The sequence below is a fragment of the Tachyglossus aculeatus genome, chromosome 7, assembly GCF_015852505.1.
Source record: "Tachyglossus aculeatus isolate mTacAcu1 chromosome 7, mTacAcu1.pri, whole genome shotgun sequence".
Taxonomy (NCBI): Eukaryota; Metazoa; Chordata; class Mammalia; order Monotremata; family Tachyglossidae; genus Tachyglossus; species Tachyglossus aculeatus.
Genome location: NC_052072.1, coordinates 5,580,936 through 5,603,071, shown reverse-complemented (window position 1 = coordinate 5,603,071; position 22,136 = coordinate 5,580,936). Strand labels below are relative to the sequence as shown.

General features: G+C 44.7%; 1 protein-coding gene across 1 annotated transcript in view; it reads right to left on the bottom strand.

The window, feature by feature from the left end:
- Nucleotides 1–6,662, bottom strand: part of AOX1 (aldehyde oxidase 1) — a 153,648-nt gene extending 146,986 nt beyond the window's left edge. Inside the window, exon 1 of the mRNA XM_038749208.1 lies at nt 6,609–6,662. Coding sequence (XP_038605136.1) covers nt 6,609–6,662 — 54 coding nt within the window. The remainder of the gene's footprint in view (nt 1–6,608) is intronic.
- Between the last annotated feature and the right edge of the window lie 15,474 nt (nt 6,663–22,136).

Below are 22,136 nucleotides of genomic sequence, written 5' to 3'. Positions count from 1 at the left end.
GATACAAGGTAATCAGGTTGTCCCATGTGGGGCTCACAGTCTTAATCCCTGTTTTACAGATGAGGTAACTGAGGCACAGAGAAGTTGTGACTTGCCCAAGGTCACACGGCAGAGAAGAGGCGGAGAAGGGATTAGAACTAAAAACCTCTGACTCCCCAGGCCGGGCTCTTTCCACTAAGCCACGCCGTGCTGCTTCTCTAACTTGGGAGATAAGATCCCCATTCATTCACTCAATCATATTTATTGAGCACTTACTGGGTGCAAAGCACTGTACTGAGCGCTTGGGAAGTACAAGTTGGCAACATAGAGAGACGGTCCCTGCTCAACAGCAGGCTCACAGTCTAGAAGAAATACAGGTTTCCTGTTACCAATAGCAGAGGCCAAAACACTTTTTTTAAGGGTATTTGCTAAGTACTTACTATGTGCCAGGCACTGTACTAAGCGCTGGGGTAAATATAAGGTCATCAGGCTGGACGCAGTCCTGTTCAATCAATCAATCAATCAATCGTATTTATTGAGCGCTTACTATGTGCAGAGCACTGTACTAAGCGCTTGGGAAGTACAAATTGGCATCACATAGAGACAGTCCCTACCCAACAGTGGGCTCACAGTCTAAAAGAATAATGTTGGTATTTGTTAAGCGCTTACTATGTGCAAAGCACTGTTCTAAGTGCTGGGGGGAACAGAAGGAGATGAGGTTGTCCCATGGGGGGCTCACAGTCTTAATCCCCATTTTACAGATGAGGGAACTGAGGCACAGAGAAGTGAAGTGACTTGCCCAAGGTCACACAGCAGACATGTGGGGGAGGTGGGATTCGAACCCATGACCTCTGCCTCCCAAGCCTGCGTTCTTTGCACTGAGCCACGCTGCTTCTCTAAAGCACTGTTCTAAGCGCTTGGGGGGATACAGTGTGATCAAGTTGTCCCACGTGGGGCTCACAGTCTTAATCCCCATTTTTACAGATGAGGTAACTGAGGCTCAGAGACGTTAAGTGACTTGCCCAAGGTCACACAGCAGACTTGTGGTGGAGCCGGGATTTGAACCCATGACCTCTGACTCCAAAGCCCATGCTCTTTCCACTGAGCCACGGGCTGGGATTTTTCCCACAAGGGGCTCAAAGTCTTCAATCCCATTTTGCAGATGAGGTCACTGAGGCCCAGAGAAGTGAAGTGACTTGCCCAAGGTCCCACAGAAGACAAGTGGCGGAGGCGGCATTAGAACTCAGATCTTTCTGACTCTTATGTCCGGACTCTATCCACTAGGGCCCGCAGCTTCTCTGGGGCCACGCTGCTTCTCTGACACGATTTATCCTCTTTGACATTTCCTGTAATTTCTTTCATAGTTTCCCTGATGTTGCCGTGACTTTGCTTGTCAGAGTGATGTAGTGATAATAATAATAATAATAATAATAATGGCATTTATTAAGCTCTTACTATGTGCCAAGCACTGTTCTAAGCGCTGGGGAGGTTACAAGGTGATAGGTTTGTCCCAAGAGAGGCTCACAGTCTTCATCCCCATTTTACAGATGAGGGAACTGAGGCCCAGAGAAGTGAAGTGACTTGCCCAAAGTCACACAGCTGACAAGTGGTGGAGCCGGAATTTGAACCCATGACCTCTGATCTATTAAGTTGTAAACATTGAAAACAGTCAGCGTAAATCAATGAGCAAAAATCATTACGCATTTCCTAAAAGCAGAGGCCTAATTGTATTGTATCCACCTTGTTGCAGGACCAGTTTCTAGAATTATACCGTGTGCTACACAGAGTATAAACAAAATTTGCCAAGGGGAATTCAACTATTATCCATTCATTCAATCAATCGTATTTATTGAGTGCTTACTGTGTGCAGAGCACTGTACTAAGCGCTTGGGAAGTCCAAGTTGGCAACATATAGAGACAGTCCCTACCCAACAGCGGGCTCACAGTCTAGAAGATTGGATTGTTATAACTGTTACAACCCAATCCATTGTGACAATTCATTTTTATGGATTGTTACAATAATAACAATAATGATGATGGCATTTGTTAAGCGCTTACTAGGTGCCAAGCACTGTTCTAAGCACTGGGGGATACAAGGTCATCAGGTTGTCCCATTTGGGGCTCACAGTCTTCATCCCCATTTTCCAGGTGAGGGAACTGAGGCCCAGAGAAGTGAAGTGACTTGCCTAAAGTCACACAACTGACAAGTGGCGGAACTGGGATTTGAACCCATGACCTCTGACTCCAAAGCCCGGGCTCTTTCCACTGAGCCATGCTGTTTCTCTCATCTTGGCCTAGTGGGTAGAGCCAGGGACTGGGAGTCAAAAGGACCTGGGTTCTAATCCCAGCTCCACCACTTAATAATAATAATAATAATAATACTGGTATTTGTTAAGCGCTTACTATGTGCCAAGCACTGTTCTAAGTGTTGGGGTAGATACGAGGTCATCAGGTTGGACACAATCCCTGTCCCACATGAGGCTCAGACTCCTACTTCCCATTTTACAGATGAGGTAACCGAGGCACAGAGAAATTAAGCGACTTGCCCAAGGTTACACAGCAGACAAGTGGCGGAGCCGGGATTAGAACCCAAGACCTCTGACTCCCAAGCCGGGCTCTTGCCACTAAGCCACGCTGCTTCCCTTGTCTGCTGTGTGACTTTGGGCAAGTCGCTTCACTTCTCTGGGCCTCAGTTCCCTCATCTGGAAAATGGGGATGAAGACTGGGAGCCCCATGTGGGACAGGGACTGTGTCCAACCTGATTAGCTCGGATCTACCCCAGCGCTTAGCTCAGTGCTTGACGTATAGTAAGTGCCTAATGAATACTGTTATGAGAAGCAACGTGGCTCAGCGGAAAGAGCCCGGGCTTGGGAGTCAGAGGTCATGGGTTCGAATCCCAGCTCCCCCACTTGTCAGCTGTGTGACCTTGGGCAAGTCGCTTAACTTCTCTGGGCCTCAGTGACTTCATCTGTAAAACGGGGACTAAGACTGTGAGCCCCCCGTGGGACAACCTTGATCACCTTGTATCCCCCCAGCGCTTAGAACAGTGCTTGGCACGTAGTAAGCGCTTAACAAATACCACCATTATTATTACTATTATTTTAATACAGGGCTGGGTAAAGAGGGAGTGGGAAGAGGAAGGAGGAAAGAAGAGAAGGAGATGACGTTCCCTGCCTAGCCCTTCCATGCTTGGATGGATAATAATAATGACGGTATTTGTTTAAGCGCTTACTAAGTGCCGTCTCAGCTGGGCAATGGTAAACCTGTCTCTGCAGAGAAGCAGCGTAGTTCAGTGGAAAGAGCCCGGGCTTTGGAGTCAGAGGTCATGGGTTCAAATCCCAGCTCCTCCAACTGTCAGCTGGGTGACTTTGGGCAAGTCATTTCACTTCTCTGGGCCTCAGTTACCTCAACTGGAAAATGGGGATGAAGACTGGGAACCCCCCGTGGGACAACCTCATCACCTTGTAACCTCCCCAGTGCTTAGAACAGGGCTTTGCGCATAGTAAGTGCTTAATAAGTGCTCTTTTCTTTCCCTCTCTCTCTTTCTTTCTCTCCTTTCTTTCCTTCTCTCCTTCCTTCTCTCTTTCTCTCTTTCCTTCTTCCTTCCTTCCCTCCTTTTCTTTCTTTCTTTCTTTCTTTCTTTCTTTCTTTCTTTCTTTCTTTCTTTCTTTCTTTCTTCTTTCTCTTTCTTTCTTTCTTTCTCTCTTTCCTTCTCTCTTTCATTCTCTCCTTCCTTCTTTCTCTTTCTTCTTTTCTTTCTCTTTCTTTCTTTCTCTCTTTCCCTCTTTCCTTCCTTCCTTCCTTCCTTTCTTTCTTTCTCTCTTTCTTTCTTTCTCTCTTTCTTTCTTTCTTTCTCTCTCTCTTTCTTTCTTCCCCTGTCTCTTTCTACCTTTCTCTCTCTCTTTCTTTCTTTCTTCCTCTCTTCCTTTCTTTCTTTCTTTCTTTCTTTCTTTCTTCCTTCCTTCCTTCCTTCTCCTTCCTTCCTTCCTTCCTTTCTTTCTTTCTCTCTTTCTTTCTTTTTCTCTCTTTCTCTCTTTATTTTTCTTTCTCTCTTTCCTTCTCTCCTTCCTTCTCTCCTTCCTTCCTTCTCTCTTTCTCTCTTTCTTTCTCTCCTTTCTTTCCTTCTCTCCTTCCTTCTCTCTTTCTCTCCTTCCTTCTTCCTTTCTTCCTCTTTCTTTCTTTCTTCTTTCTTTCTCTCTTTCCTTCTCTCTTTCATTCTCTCCTTCCTTCCTTCTCTTTCTTCTTTTCTTTCTCTCTTTCTTTCTTTCTCTCTTTCCTTCTTCCTTCCTTCCTTCCTTTCTTCCTTCCTTCCTTCCTTCCTTTCTTTCTTTCTTTCTCTCTTTCTTTCTTTCTCTCTTTCTCTCTTTCTTTCTTTCTTTCTCTCTCTCTTTCTTTCTTTCTTCCTCTCTCTCTTTCTACCTTTCTCTCTCTCTTTCTTTCTTTCTTCCTCTCTTCCTTCCTTTCTTTCTTTCTTTCTTTCTTCCTTCCTTCCTTCCTTCCTTCTCCTTCCTTCCTTCCTTTCTTTCTTTCTCTCTTTCTTTCTTTTTCTCTCTTTCTCTCTTTATTTTTCTTTCTCTTTCCTTCTCTCCTTCCTTCTCTCCTTCCTTCCTTCTCTCTTTCTCTCTTTCTTTTCTCCTTTCTTTCCTTCTCTCCTTCCTTCTCTCTTTCTCTCCTTCCTTCTTCCTTTCTCTCCTTCCTTCTTCCTTTCTTTCTTTCTTTCTTTCTTCTTTCTTTCTCTCTTTCCTTCTCTCTTTCATTCTCTCCTTCCTTCCTTCTCTCTTTCTTCTTTTCTTTCTCTCTCTTTCTTTCTCTCTTTCCTTCTTCCTTCCTTCCTTCCTTCCTTCCTTCCTTTCTTTCTTTCTTTCTCTCTCTCTCTCTCTCTCTTCCTTCCTTCCTTCCTTCCTTCCTTTCTTTCTTTCTTTCTCTTTCCCTCTTTCTTTCTTCCTTTTTCTCTCTTTCTCTCTTTATTTTTCCTTCTCTCCTTCCTTCTCTCCTTCCTTCTCTCCTTCCTTCTCTCTTTCTCTCTTTCCTTCTTCCTTCCTTTCTTTCTTTCTTTCTCTCTTTCTCTCATTCTCTCCTTCCTTCCTTCTCTCTTTCTTCTTTTCTTTCTTTCTCTCTCTTTCTTTTTCTCTGTTTCTCTCTTTATTTTTCTTTCTCTTTCCTTCTCTCCTTCCTTCCTTCTCTCTTTCTTTCTTTCTTTCTCTCCTTTCTTTCCTTCTATCCTTCCTTCTCTCTTTCTGTCTTTCCTTCTTCCTTCTTTCCTTTCTTTCTTTCTTTCTTTCCTTCTTTCTTTCTTTCTTTCTTTCTCTCTTTCCTTCTCTCTTTCATTCTCTCCTTCCTTCCTTCTCTCTTTCATCTTTTCTTTCTCTCTCTCTTTCTTTCTTTCTTTCTTTCTTTCTTTCCCTTTCCTTCTTCCTTCCTTCCTTCCTTCCTTCCTTCCTTCCTTCCTTTCTTCCTTCCTTTCTCTCTATTTCTTTCTTCCTCTCTCTCTCTTTCTTTCTTTCTTTCTCTTTCCTTCTTTTTCTTTCTTTCTTTCTTTCTTTCTTTCTTTCTCTCTCTCCTTTCTTTCCTTCTCTCCTTCCTTCTCTCCTTCCTTCTCTCTTTCTCTCTTTCCTTCTTCCTTCCTTCATTCCTTCCTTCCTTCCTTCGTTTCTTTCTTTCTTTCTTTCTTTCTTCTTTCTCTCTTTCTTTCTCTCTTTCCTTCTCTCTTTCATTCTCTCCTTCCTTCCTTCTCTCTTTCTTCTCTCTCTCTCTCTCTCTCTTTCTTTCTTCTTTCTCTCTCTCTCTTCCTTCCTTCCTTCCTTCCTTTCTTTCTCTCTTTCTCTCTCCCTCTCTTCCTTTCCTCCTTTCTTTCTTTCTCTGTAACCTTTAGCATTTTGCTATTCACCCCAACCCCACAACACTTCATGTAAATATTCTTTTACTCGATTTCCCCTATCCCTAATCTACTTTATTGTCTATCTTCCCCTGTAAACTCCTTGATGGGGTGGGGGGGGGGGAGTCAATTCTACCAACTCATTTCCATAATCATATTGTAAATCAATCAAGCAATCAACCCATTGTGTTTTTTCTTATTAATGAATAATAATAATGACGGCATTTGTTAAGCGCTTTCTATGTGCAAAGAAGCTTACAGAGAAGCAGTGTGGCTCAGTGGAAAGAGCCTGGGCTTGGGAGTCGGAGGTTGTGGGTTCTAATCCCAGCTCCGCCACCTGTCCGCTGTGTGACCCTGGGCAAGACACTTCACTTCTCTGTGCCTCAGTTACCTCATCTGCAAAGTGGGGATTAAGACCGCAAGCCCCATGTGGGACAACCTGATTACTGTGTAACTACCCCAGCGCTTCGAACACTGCTTGGCACATAGTAGGTGCTTAAAAATACCATTATCATTATTATTGTAATTAATAATCTTAATAATAATGAATATGATTGAGATATTGCACTTTTCCAAGCTCTCACTATGCAGCTTGGCACGCAGCAAGCACACACTAAATACCACTGATTGATGGGGCAACTTGATTGACATGATTCCCTGCTCTCAAAGGACTTACGGAGAAGCCGGGAAGATACACCCGAAAATCGTTAACAGGTACGAGGGAGAAGAAAAAGGGGCTAGGCCCAAAACTTACCTTCCTCCCATTGACAAAGAAAATCAGCTCGTCTGAGTCAGAGGGGCAGGACATTGTGCCTGGTGAGAGGCTCTGGTGGATTTCAGCTTTTGAACGTGCCAGAAGCCGAGGCAGGATTCTCTCCGTCTCTCAGTCGGGAGAAGAAATCCTCCGGTGGAGATCGGGTGATGCCTTTTATCGCCTTTCTCCTCTGATCCCCCTCCTTGCCTTTCCCCGCCCACTGGCAAGAAAGAGGAGTTTAAGGTCTCATCACCTCCTCTTTCCTCCCTGCCCACAGATAGATTAGAGCTGTAGTCCTAACCCAGGATGATGATGTTGGCATTTGTTAAGCGCTTACTATGTGCCAAGCGGTGTTCTAAGCGCTGGGGGATACACGAGGTAATCAGGTTGTCCCACGTGGAGCTCACAGCCATAATTCCCATTTTACAAAAGAGGCAACTGAGGCCCTAGAGAAGTGAAGTGATTTGCCCAAAGTCACACAGCTGAATCCATGACCTGCCACTAAGTTTGCAGGATTTGACAAGCCTGGAGCAGATGCTGATAAACTGCTCTAAAGTGCTTCCTGCCAACATCACTCAGATAAACAACATTCCGCCAACTCAGGAAGCATATTATGATCCCAATCTACCACCAGTGACTAAAAGTCTAGTAACCAACTGTAAACCAGTTACTGATCGAATCCACAAAGCCTACAAAGACAAAAACAAATATAGCCCAGTCCGCACCCTCCGGTCCTCCACCGCTGATCTCCTCACCATACCTCGCTCTCGCCTGTCCCGCCATCGACCCCCGGCCCACGTCATCCCCCGGGCCCGGAATGCCCCCAATCCCTCTGCCCATCCGCCAAGCTCGCTCTCTTCCTCCCTTCAAGGCCCTGCTGAGAGCTCACCTCCTCCAGGAGGCCTTCCCAGACTGAACCCCTTCCTTCCTCTCCCCCTCGTCCCCCTCTCCATCCCCCCCATCTTACCTCCTTCCCTTTCCCACAGCACCTGTATGTATGTTTGTACATATTTTTTACTCTATTTATTTATTTATTTTATTTGTACATATTTATTCTATTTATTTTATTTTGTTAGTATGTTTGGTTTTGTTCTCTGTCTCCCCCTTTTAGACTGTGAGCCCACTGTTGGGTAGGGACTGTCTCTATATGTTGCCAATTTGTACTTCCCAAGCGCTTAGTACAGTGCTCTGCACATAGTAAGCGCTCAATAAATACGATTGATGATGATGATGATGATGACAAGTGGCGGAGGTGGGATTAGAACCCACGACCTCTGACACCCCAGCCTGGGATCTTTCCACCGAGCCCGGAGTTGGACTCCGGAAAGGAAAGGACTTTCCGAAGTTGGACTCCAGAAAGGAAAGGAGCTGGAGTTGGTGTTTGCACTGGTCCTTTGTTTGAAGAAACCAAAGTAGAGGCTCTGACTGACCATTTTGATGCTGGTGATGCCTGTCTACTTTCATTCACTCATTCAATCGTATTTATTGAGCGCTTACTGTGTGCAGAGCGCTGTACTAAGCACTTGGGAAGTCCAAGTTGGCAACATATAGAGACGGTCCCTACCCAACAGCGGGCTCACAGACTAGAAGGACTAGATGTTTTGTTTTGTTTCTACTTGTTTTGTTTTGTTGTCTGTCCCCCCCTTCTAGACTGTGAGCCTGTTGTTGGGTAGGGATTGTCTCTGTTGCTGAACTGTACTTTCCAAGCGCTTAGTACAGTGCTCTGCACACAGTAAGCGCTCAATAAATACGATTGATGACGATAATAATGAGAATAATACAGTGCTTGGCACACAGTAAGTGCTTATAAATACCGTAATTAATATTATCACTAGCATTATTACTTCACGTGTACAATGGGGTTGACTAATGTGAGCCCCACATGGGTAGAGAAGCAGCGTGGCTCAGTGGAAAAGAGCACGGGCTTTGGAGTCGGGGTGGTGGGTTCAAATTCTGACTCCGCCAATTGTCAGCTGGGTGACTTTTAGGCCTTCCCAGACTGAGCCCCCTTTTTCCTCTCCTCCTCCCCATCTCCCCCGCCCTACCTCCTTCCCCTCCCCACAGCACCCGGACATATGTTTGTACAGATTTATTACTCTATTTATTTTCCTTGTACATATTACTGTTCTATTTATTTTGTTTATGATATGCATTTAGCTTTAATTCTATTTGTTCTGACGACTTGACGCATGTTTCGTTTCGTTGTCTGTCTCCCCGTTCTAGACTGTGAGCCCGTCGTTGGGTCGGGATGGTCTCTATATGTTGCCGACTTGGACTTCCCAAGCGCTTAGCCCAGTGCTCTGCACACAGTAAGCGCTCAATAAATACGATTGAATGACTGAATGAATGAATATCTCCCAGGCCACCACTCTCCCCACCTCCAAAGCCTTTTTAAACCAACATTCATTCATTCAATCGCATTTATTGAGCGCTTACTGTGTGCAGAGCACTGGACTAATCAATCAATCAATCAATCAATCAATCAATCGTATTTATTGAGCGCTTACTGTGTGCAGAGCACTGTACTAAGTGCTTGGGAAGTCCAAGTTGGCAACATTTAGTGATGGTCCCTACCCAACAGCGGGCTCCCGGTCTAGAAGGGGGAGACAGACAACAAAACAAAACATGCGTCACAGTCAACTTCTCCCCAAGAGGCCTTCTTCGACTAAGGCCCCATTTCCTCTTCTCCCTCTCCCTTCCAGTGGCAAGATCCCGGGTTTTGGAGTCAGAGGATGTGGGTTCTAATCCCGGCTCTGCCACTTGTCTCCTGTGTGACCTTGGACAAGTCACTTCACTTCTCTGGGCCTCAGTCACCTCATCTGGAAAAGGGGGATTAAAAATGGGAGCCCCACGGGGGACAACCTGATTAATAATAATAATGGCATTTGTTAAGCGCTTACTATGTGCCAAGCACTGTTCTAAGCGCTGGGGAGGTAACAAGTTGATCAGGTTGTCCCACGGGGAGGCTTACAGTCTTAATCCCCATTTTCTAGAGGAGGGAACTGAGGCCCAGAGAACTGAAGTGACTTGCCCAAAGCCACCCAGCTGACCGTTGGCGGCGGTGGGGGGATTTGAACCCACGACCTCCGACTCCAAAGCCCGGCCTCTTTCCACTGAGCCACAATGCTTCCTCTCGTTGCGCTGTACTTTCCCAAGCACTTGGTACAGTGCTCGGCACACAATAAGCGCTCAGTCAATACGACTGCATTCATTCATTTGTACAATTGTACTTATTGCGCGCTTACTGTGTGCAGAGCACTGGACTAAGCGCTTGGGAATGAATGAAGTAGGAGGTGCGGTGGGGAGGGATGGTGGGGAAAGGGGAAGAAACAGAACCAGAATCTCTTCCTTAATCTTTCTGCCTTAATCCCCCAGTGCTGGGTAGAAACAGAGCTGTCCAAACAGGCAGTGTGGACGACACACCCACGTGTGTGTACACCCAGAGGAAAACACACACTCACACCCCTCACACCCCTACCCTGTCCCTCTATGAGCCCGGCAAATCTAGCCGGGAAGACGGCCAACAAATACTAAAGCCAGAACCCTTGCTGCGGCAGTTCATCATCATCATCATCATCATCATCATCAATCGGATTTATTGAGCGCTTAATAGATGCCATCATTATGATTATTATTACTGCTAAGTGCTTACTATGTGCCAAGCATGGGATTACTCGTTGAGGGCTGGGAACGCGTGTGTTTGTTGTTGTTCGTTATCACACTCTCCCACGGTCTTAGTACAGCGCTTCGCACACAGTAAACGCTCAATAAATACGATTGAATGAGCTAGGAGGAAAACAGGCAATAAATGATTGATAGTTTATCCTAAAAGTTTCCATTTTCTAGCACATGAGCAGGCAATAAAGGTTTACTGCATTAAGTCTGATTTCATTGCATCTGACAGTTAATCAATCAATCAATCGTATTTATTGAGCGCTTACTGTGTGCAGAGCACTGTACTAAGCGCTTGGGAAGTCCAAGTTGGCAACAGATAGGGACAGTCCCTACCCAATAGTGGCCTCACAGTCTAGAAGACAGTCAATCAATAACAGCTCATTAATAATAATAATAATAATTGTGGTATTTGTTCTATCTGACATCTTTTGTCTGTTCTCAAATACTTGTGTCCACATGGAAACTTATCAATCTCACTAGTATTCCAGCACTTAGAACAGTGCTTTGCACATAGTAAGCGCTTAATAAATGCCATCATTATTATTATTATTACTGCTAAGTGCTTACAGTGCTTTGCACATAGTAAGTGCTTAATAAATGCCATCATTATTATTATTATTATTACTGCTAAGTGCTTACAGTGCTTTGCACATAGTAAGCGCTTAATAAATGCCATCATTATTATTATTATTATTACTGCTAGGTGCTTACTATGTGCCAAGCATGGGATTACTCGTTGAGGGCTGGGAATGCGTGTGTTTGTTGTTGTTTGTTATTATACTCTCCCACGGTCTTAGTACAGCGCTTCGCACACAGTAAACGCTCAATAAATATGATTGAATGAGCTAGGAGGAAAACAGGCAATAAATGATTGATAGTTTATCCTAAAAGTTTCCATTTTCTAGCACATGAGCAGGCAATAAAGGTTTACTGCATTAAGTCTGATTTCATTGCATCTGACAGTTAATCAATCAATCAATCGTATTTATTGAGCGCTTACTGTGTGCAGAGCACTGGACTAAGCGCTTGGGAAGTCCAAGTTGGCAACAGATAGGGACGGTCCCTACCCAACAGCGGGCTCACAGTCTAGAAGACAGTCAATCAATAACAGCTCATTAATAATAATAATAATAATTGTGGTATTTGTTCTATCTGACATCTTTGTTCTCAAAGACTTGTGTCCACATGGTAGGAAATTTATCAATCTCACTAGTATTCCAGCGCTTAGAACAGTGCTTTGCACATAGTAAGCGCTTAACAGATGCCATCATTATTATTATTATTATTGTTAAGTGCTTACTATGTGCCAAGCATGGGATTACTCGTTGAGGGCTGGGAATGCGTGTGTTTGTTGTTCGTTATCATACTCTCCCACGGTCTTAGTACAGCGCTTCGCACACAGTAAACGCTCAATAAATACGATTGAAAGAGCTAGGAGGAAAACACGCAATAAATGATTGGTAGTTTATCCTAAAAGTTTCCATTTTCTAGCACATGAGCAGGTAATAAAGGTTTACTGCATTGTCTGATTTCATTGCATCTGACAGTTAATCAATCAATCAATCGTATTTATTGAGTGCTTACTGTGTGCAGAGCACTGTACTAAGCGCTTGGGAAGTCCAAGTTGGCAACAGATAGGGACGGTCCCTACCCAACAGCGGGCCCACAGTCTAGAAGACAGTCAATCAATAACAGCTCATTAATAATAATAATAATAATAATAATAATAACTGTGGTATTTGTTCTATCTGACATCTTTGTCTGTTCTCAAATACTTGTGTCCACATGGTAGGAAACTTATCAATCTCACTAGTATTCCAGTGCTTAGAACAGTGCTTTGCACATAGTAAGCACTTAATAAATGCCATCATTATTATTATTATTACTGCTAAGTGCTTACAGTGCTTTGCATATAGTAAGCGCTTAATAAATGCCACCATTATTATTATTATTACTGCTAAGTGCTTACAGTGCTTTGCACATAGTAAGCGCTTAATAAATGCCATCATTATTATTATTATTACTGCTAAGTGCTTACAGTGCTTTGCACATAGTAAGCGCTTAATAAATGCCATCATTATTATTATTATTACTGCTAAGTGCTTACTATGTGCCAAGCATGGGATTACTCGTTGAGGGCTGGGAACGCATGCGTTTGTTGTTGTTAGTTATTATACTCTCCCACGGTCTTAGTACAGCGCTTCGCACACAGTAAATGCTCAATAAATACGATTGAATGAGCTAGGAGGAAAACAGGCAATAAATGATTGATAGTTTATCCTAAAAGTTTCCATTTTCTAGCTCTCTTCCTCCCTTCAAGGCTCTGCTGAGAGCTCACCTTCTCCAGGAGGCCTTCCCAGACTGAGCCCCTTCCTTCCTCTCCCCCTCGTCCCCCTTTCCATCCCCCCATCTTACCTCCTTCCCTTCCCCACAGCACCTGTATATATGTTTATATGTTTGTACATATTTATTACTCTATTTATTTATTTTACTTGTACCTATCTATTCTATTTATTTTATTTTGTTAGTATGTTTGGTTTTGTTCTCTGTCTCCCCCTTTTAGACTGTGAGCCCACTGTTGGGTAGGGACTGTCTATATGTTGCCAATTTGTACTTCCCAAGCGCTTAGTACAGTGCTCTGCACATAGTAAGCACTCAATAAATACGATTGATTATGATGATGATGATTAAGTCTGATTTCATTGCATCTGATGGTTAAAATTTCCTAACAGAAGTCCAATACAGGGTTCAATCCGTAGGTTGCTTCTCTCTGACCTCTTCTAGGGAAAGCAGCAGAGCCTAATGGCCTGGGAGTTAGAAGGTCCTGGGTTCTAATCCCACTTTAGCCACTTGTCTGCTGTGTGACCTTGGGCAAGTCACTTTATTTCTGCGGGCCCCAGTTCCCTCATCTGTAAAATGGGGATTAAGACAGTGAGCCCCACGTGGGACAGGGCCTGGGTCCAATCCGATTATCTTGTATCTAATCACAGCGCTTAGAACAGTGCCTGGCACATAGTAGGCGCGTAACAAATATCATTATTCATTCATTCATTCAATCGTATTTATTGAGTGCTTACTGTGTGCAGAGCACTGTACTAAGCGCTTGGGAAGTACAAGTTGGCAACATCTAGAGACGGTCCCTACCCAACAACGGGCTCACAGTCTAGACGGGGGAGACAGTCCACAAAACGAAACAAAGCAGAAACTCCTCATTCTCGGCTTCAGAGTTTTGTTACTACAAAATAAAATCATCATCATCATCATCAATCGCATTTATTGAGCGCTTACTATGTGCAGAGCACTGTACTAAGCGCTTGGGAAGTACAAATTGGCAACATATAGAGACAGTCCCTTCCCAACAGTGGGCTCACAGTCTGAAAGGGGGAGACAGAGAACAAAACCAAACATACTAACAAAATAGAATAAATAGAATAGATATGTACAAGTAAAATAGAGTAATAATAAATTACTAAATTAATAAATAAATTACTATTAATAATAAATAAATAGAATAGTCAATATCTACAAATTATTATTATTATCCCCAATCTGCCACTTGTCAGCCGTGTAACTTTGGGCAAATAAATATTTATTTATTTTATTTGAACATATTGATTCCAATTATTTTATTTTGTTAATATGCTTTGTTTTGTTCTCCGTCTCTCCCTTCTAGACTGTGAGCCTGCTGTTGGGTAGGGACCGTCTCTATATGTTGCCAACTTGTATTTCCCAAGCGCTTAGTACACTGCTCTGCACACAGTAAGCGCTCAATAAATACGATTGAATGAATGAATGAATGAAGTCACTTCACTTCTCAGCGTGGCTCAGCTGAAAGAGCCCGGGCTTTGGAGTCAGAGGTCGTGGGTTCAAATCCTGGCTCTGCCACTTGTCAGCTGGGTGACTTTGGGCAAGTCACTTCACTTCTCTGGGCCTCGGTGACCTCATCTGGAAAATGGGGATTAAGACCGTGAGCCCCACGTGGGACAACCTGATTACCTTGTATCCCCCCCAGCGTTTAGAACAGGGCTTGGCACATAGTAAGCGCTTAACAAATACTATCAATATTATTCTCTGTGCCTCAGTTCCCTCATCTGTAAAATGGGGATTAAGACTGGGGGCCCCTCATGGGACAACCTGACTGTGAGCCCGCTGTTGGGTAGGGACCGTCTCTCTATGTTGCCAACTTGTTCTTCCCAAGCGCTTAGTACAGTGCTCTGCACACAGTAAGCTCTCAGTAAATACAATAATCAGGTCTCATATGGGGCTCCCAATCAGTAGGAGGGAGAACAGGGATGGAACCCCTATTGTGCAAATGAGGAAACTGATGCCTAGAGAAGGATAATTATTATTATTCATTCATTCAATCGTATTTATTGAGCGCTTACTGTGTGCAGAGCACTGGAGCGCTTGGGAAGTACAAGTTGGCAACATATAGAGACATATAACATATAAATTCCATCATTATTATTCTCTGTGCCTCAATTCCCTCATCTGTAAAATGGGGATTAAGACTGGGGGCCCCTCGTGGGACAACCTGACTGTGAGGCCGCTGTTGGGTAGGGACCATCTCTCTATGTTGCCAACTTGTTCTTCCCAAGCGCTTAGTACAGTGCTCTGCACACAGTAAGCGCTCAGTAAATACGATTGAATGAATGAATGAATGAATGTCTACCCCAGTGCTTAGAACAGGGCTTGGCACATAGTAAGCACTTAACAAATACCATCATTATTATTCTCTGTGCCTCAGTTCCCTCCTCTGTAAAATGGGGATTAAGACTGGGGGGCCCTCGTGGGACAACCTGACTGTGAGCCTGCTGTTGGGTAGGGACGGTCTCTATATGTTGCCAACTTGTACTTCCCAAGCGCTTAGTACAGTGCTCTCCACACAGTAAGTGCTCAATAAATACGATTGAATGAATGAATGAATGAATGCCTACCCCAGAGGTTAGAACAGTGCTTGGCACATAGTAAGCGCTTAACAAATACCATCATTATTATTCTCTGTGCCTCAGTTCCCCCATCTGTAAAATGGGGATTAAGACTGGGGGCCCCTCGTGGGACAACCTGATATCTACCCCAGCGCTTAGAACAGTGCTTGGCACATAGTAAGCGCTTAACAAATGCCATCATTATTATTCTCTGTGCCTCAGTTCCCCCATCTGTAAAATGGGGATTAAGACTGGGGGCCCCTCGTGGGACAACCTGATATCTACCCCAGCGCTTAGAACGGTGCTTGGCACATAGTAAGCGCTTAACAAATGCTATTATTTATTATTATTGTTGTTATTATTATTATTATTATTATTTCAGAATTGCATTTTGAAGGTGTTGTACTTGACAGGGTGCTACTGCCACCTCGTGGCAAGATTAAAAACTTCCCCTACCTAAACAATGGGAACTTTCTATAATAATTATTGATAATTAATCATTAATAACAACCGTGATATTTGTTAAGCGCTTCCTAGACGTCATGCACTGTACTAAGCGATGGAGCAGATACAAGATAATCAGGTCTCATATGGGAAGCGTGGCTCAATGGGAAGAGCCCGGGCTTTGGAGTCAGAGGTCATGGGTTCAAATCCCTGCTCCGCCAACTGTCAGCTGGGTGACTTTGGGCACGTCACTTAACCTCTCTGAGCCTCAGTAAACTCATGTGCAAAATGGGGATTAAAACTGTGAGCCCCCCCAACCTGATCCCCTTGTAACCTCCCCAGCGCTTAGAACAGTGCTTTGCACATAGTAAGAGCTTAACAAATACTATTCTCTTAGACTGTGGGCCCACTGTTGGGTAGGGACTGTCTCTATATGTTGCCACCTTGTACTTCCCAAGCGCTTAGTACAGTGCTCTGCACACAGTAAGCGCTCAATAAATACGATTGATTGATTGATTGATATGGGGCTCACAATCCCAGTAGGAGGGAGAACAGGGATGGAACCCCTTATTGTGCAAGTGAGGAAACTGACACCTAGAGAATGATAATTATTATTATTCATTCATTCAATCGTATTTATTGAGCGCTTACTGTGTGCAGAGCACTGGACTAAGCGCTTGGGAAGTACAAGTTGGCAACATCTAGAGACGGTCCCTAACCCAACAACAGGCTCACAGTTATGGTATTTGTTAAGCGCTTGGGCTGTACTAAGCGCTGGGGTGGATACAAGCAAATGGGGTTGGACGCAGTCCCTGTCCCACGTGGGGCTCACAGTCTCCATCCTCATTTTACAGATAAGGGAACTGAGGCACAGAGAAGTGAAGTGACTAGCCCAAGGTCACACAGCAGATACGTGGCATAGGCGGGATTAGAACCTCTGACCCTCAGGCCCTGGCTCTTTCCACTGTTCATTCATTCAATCGTATTTATTGAGCACTTACTGTGTGCAGAGCACTGTACTAAGCGCTTGGGAAGTACCAGGTGGCAACAGATAGAGACGGTAATAATAATAATAATAATAATAATGGCATTTGTTAAGCGCTTACTATGTGCAAAGCACTGTTCTAAGCACTGGGGGGGATACAAGGTGATCAGTTTGTCCCACGTGGGGCTCACAGTCTTAATCCCCATTTTACAGATGAGGTCACTGAGGCTCAGAGAAGTGAAGTGACTTGCCCAAGGTCACACAGCAGACATGTGGGGGAGCTAGGATTCGAACCCGTGACCTCTGACTCCGAAGCCCGGGCTCTTTCCATTGAGCCACGCTGCTTCTCTGCCCCTACCCAACAGCAGGCTCACAGTTTAGAAGGGGGAGACAGACAACAAAACAAAACATATTAACAAAATAAAATAAATAGAATAGTAAATATGGACAAGTAAAATAAATTGAGTAATAAATCTGTACAAACATATATATAGGTGCTGTGGGGAGGGGAAGGAGGTAAGGCGGGGGGGATGGGGAGGGGGAGGAGGATGTCGCATCTAGACTGTATGTTAGCCGTGAGCAGGGAAGGTGTCTACCATGAGAAGCAGCGTGGCTCGGTGGAAAGAGCCCGGGCTTTGGAGTCAGAGGTCATGGGTTCAAATCCCGACTCCACCAAGTGTCAGCTGTGTGACTTTGGGCAACTCACTTCACTTCTCTGGGCCTCAGTTCCCTCACCCGGAAAATGGGGATGAAGACTGTGAGCCCCACCCCGGGGACAACCTGATCACCTTGCAACCTCCCCAGCGCTTAGAACAGTGCTTTGCACATAGTAAGTGCTTAATAAATGCCATTATTATGATTATTGGATTTTCATTCAATCAATTTATTCAATTCATTCATTCATTCTATTTATTGAGCACTTACTGTGTGCAGAGCACTGGACTAATCAATCAATCAATCGTATTTATTGAGCGCTTACTGTGTGCAAAGCACCGTACTAAGCGCTTGGGATGTACAAGCTGGCAACATATAGAGACGGTCCCTACCCAACAGCGGGCTCACACTGTTCACTCCCCTGTGCCTCAGTTACCTCATCTGTAAAATAGGGATGAAGACTGTGAGCCCCCCGTGGGACAACCTGATCACTTTGTATCCCCCCTCCCCGGTGCTTAGAACAGTGCTTTGCACAAAGTAAGCGCTTAATAAATGCCATCATTATTATCAGTAGTAAGCGCTTAAGAAATACCATCATTATTATTATTGTACAAGCAAATCGGGTTGGACACAGTCCCACATGGGCCTCACAGTCTTAGTCCCCATTTTCCAGATGAGGTAACTGAGGCACAGAGAAGTGAAGTGACTTGCCCGAAGTCACACAGCTGACAATTGGCGGAGCCGGGGTTTGAACCCATGACCTCTGACTCCAAAGCCCTTACTGTGTGCAGAGCACTGTACTAAGCGCTTGGGAAGTCCAAGTCGGCAACACGTAGAGACGGTCCCTACCCAACAGCGGGCTCACAGTCCAAAAGGGGTCACGAGTTCAAGTCCCAGCTCTGCCACATTTCCGCTGTGGGACCTTGGGCAAGTCACTTCACTTTACTTCCCAAGCGCTCAGTCCAGTGCTCTCCACACAGTAAGTGCTCAATAAATACGATTGATTCTCTGAGCCTCAGTTACCCCATCTGTAAAATGGGGATTAAGACTGTGAACCCCACGTGGGACAACTTGATCAGCTTGTATCCCCCCTCAGCGCTTAGAACAGTGCTCTGCACATAGTAAGCGCTTAACAAATGCCATTATTATTATTATTATTATTATTCTTATAAGAGTTATTGATGGCACCAGGGATGCAGACACTTGGAATAATCCCGGAGCACTTTCTACCTCCATGGGCAAGGCACATAATACACCACTGGCCATTGGGGATGTTTTCCCGTATGATTTCCGCCACACTGCTCTTCTGGGACGTGAAGTAACGGATATCGCTATCCCTTTGGTCTAGTTGGATTTTCATTCAATCAATTTATTCAATTCATTCATTCATTCATTCAATTTATTGAGCGCTTACTGTGTGCAGAGCACTGGACTAATCAATCAATCAATCCTATTTATTGAGCGCTTACTGTGTGCAAAGCACCATACTAAGCTCTTGGGAAGCACAAGTTGGCAACATCTAGAGACGGTCCCTACCCAACAGCGGGCTCACACCGTTCACTCCCCTGGGCCTCAGTTCCCTCATCTGTAAAATGGGGATGAAGACTGTGAGCCCCCCGTGGGACAACCTGATCACCTTGTAACGTCCCCAGCGCTTAGAACAGTGCTTTGCACAAAGTAAGCACTTAATAAATGCCATTACTATTATTATTATTATTATAAGTCACTCTTCCCTGCGCCTCAGTTCCCTCATCTGTAAAATGGGGATGAAGACTGTGAGCCCCCCGTGGGACAACCTGATCACCTTGTATCCCCCCTCCCCGGTGCTTAGAACAGTGCTTTGCACATAGTAAGCGCTTAATAAACGCCATCATTATTATTAGTAGTAAGCGCTTAAGAAATACCATCATTATTATTATTGTACAAGCAAATCGGGTTGGACACAGTCCCTGTCCCACGTGGGGCTCACAGTCTTCATCTCCGTTTTACAGATGAGGGAACTGAGGCGCAGAGAAGAGTGACATAATAATAATAATAATAATAATAATGACATTTATTAAGCGCTTACTTTGTGCAAAGCACTGTTCTAAGCGCTGGGGAGGTTACAAGGTGATGAGGTTGTCCCACAGGGGCCTTCATCCCCATTTTACAGATGAGGGAACTGAGGTGCAGAGAAGAGTGGCTTATAATAATAATGACAATTATTAGGCACTTACCTTGTGCAAAGCACTGTTCTAAGCGCTGGGGAGGTTACAAGGTGATGAGGTTGTCCCACGGGGGGCTCACAGCCTTCATCCCCATTTTACAGCTGAGGGAACCGAGGCACAGAGAAGAGTGACTTATAATAATAATAATAATGGCATTTATTCATTCATTCAATTGCATTTATTGAGCGCTTACTGTGTGCAGAGCACTGTACTAAGCGCTTGGAAAGTACAAGTCGGCAACATATAGAGACGGTCCCTACCCAACAACGGGCATTTACCGAGTGCTTACTTTTAGACTGTGAGCCCACTCTTTTAGACTGTGAGCCCATTGTTGGGTAGGGACTGTCTCTATATGTTGCCAACTTGTACTTCCCAAGCGCTTAGTACAGTGCTCTGCACATAGTAAGTGCTCAATAAATACGATTGATGATGAGTGACTTATAATAATAATAATAATAATGGCATTTATTCATTCATTCAATTGCATTTATTGAGCACTTACTGTGTGCAGAGCACTGTACTAAGCGCTTGGGAAGTACAAGTCGGCAACATATAGAGACGGTCCCTACCCAACAAAGGGCATTTACTGAGTGCTTACTTTTAGACTGTGAGCCCACTGTTTCAGACTGTGAGCCTACGGTTGGGTAGGGACTGTCTCTATATGTTGCCAACTTGTACTTCCCAAGCGCTTAGTCCAGTGCTCTGCACACAGTAAGCGCTCAATAAATACGATTGATTGATTGATGCGGAGCACTATACTAAGCGCTTGGCCAAATGCAACACAATAGAACTGGCAACACAATCCCTGCCCACCCAGAGTTTAGAGTCTACCGGCTACGAACGAAGCCACTTAACTTCTCTGTGCCTCAGTTTTCTCATCTGCAAAATGGAGAGTCAATACCTGTTCTCACTCCTATTTAGACTGTGAGCTCCATGTGGGACCTATCTACCCCCAGCGCTTGGCACACAGTAAGTACTTAACAAAAACCCGTTACTATTATTACAGACCGAGACCATTAATGTCCCGCGCAATTTTGTCATGTGAAATAATTCATCCCAAAGCCCCAGAGAGGGCCAACTGCGGTTGTCACTTCCAGAGTATGACTTTGAGAGACTGTAGGATGGTGACACTTTTTATTTTTGAAAAATGAATTACCCCCACATAAGGTGCTACTTCCAGGGCAAGTATTTCGTGGGCCTCGACAGGTTCCACAGAAATGCATTACGCTTGTTTAAATTACAAAGTACTAATCCACAGACAAAAACATTCGTGCAAGAAATTATGTTACAGCGCTTACTTTGTGCAAAGCACTGTTCTAAGCGCTGGGGAGGTTACAAGGTGATGAGGTTGTCCCACGGGGGCTCACAGCCTTCATCCCTGTTTTACAGAGGAGGGAACTGAGGCACAGAGAAGAGTGACTTCTAATAATAATAATGGCATTTATTAAGTGCTTACTTTGTGCAAAGCACTGTTCTAAGCGCTGGGGAGGTTACAAGGTGATCAGGTTGTCCCACGGGGGGCTCACAGCCTTCATCCCCGTTTTACAGATGAGGGAACTGAGGCGTAGAGAAGAGTGACTTATAATAATAATAATAATGGCATTTATTAAGCGCTTACTTTGTGCAAAGCACTGTTCTAAGCACTGGGAAGGTTACAAGGTGATCAGGTTGTCCCACGGGGGGCTCACAGCCTTCATCCCCATTTTGCAGATGAGGGAACTGAGGCACAGAGAAGTTAGGTGACTTGCCCAAAGTCACCCAGCTGACAATTGGCGGAGCCGGGATTTGAACCCATGACCTCCGACTCCAAAGCCCGGGCCCTTTTCCACCGAGCCACGCTGCTTACCCAAGGTCACACGGCAGACAAGCGCGGTGTCTCGAGCCACTGTGGGGCCGGCAATACGGACTTTTTTTTTTTTAATGGCATTTATTAAGCGCTTACTATGTACAAAGCACTGTTCTAAGCGCTGGGGAGGTTACAAGGTGATCAGGTTGTCCCACGGGGGGCTCCCAGTCTTCATCCCCATTTTCCAGATGAGGGAACTGAGGCCCAGAGAAGTGAAAGGACTTGCCCAAAGTCACACAGCCGACCACTGGCGGAGCCGGGATTTGAACCCATGACCTCTGACTCCAAAGCCCGGGCTCTCTTCCACTGCTAAAGCACAGACCACGGACTTGAAAAAGACAAACAAAATCCCCCCCAAAACCCACCCCCAGAAACAGAAGGCAGTCACATTTTTTTTTTGGTGGGGCTAAGAGCCACTTTACCGCTCTCCTCCGCATACAACACGAGATAGCCTTCAATCTTCAGAGCTAAAAAAAAATGACTTTATTCGGCAGAAAATAGGGGGACGGCTCTTACATCGCCTTAAATCAGCAGGCATGCATCATGCAGTCACATTTTTTTTTGGTGGGGCTAAGAGCCACTTTACCGCTCTCCTCCGCGTACAACACGAGATAGCCTTCAATCTTCAGAGCTAAAAAAAAAATGACTTTATTCGGCAGAAAATGGGGGGACGGCTCTTACATCGCCTTAAATCAGCAGGCATGCATCATGCAGTCACGTTTTTTTTTGGTGGGGCTAAGAGCCACTTTACCGCTCTCCTCCGCGTACAACACGAGATAGCCTTCAATC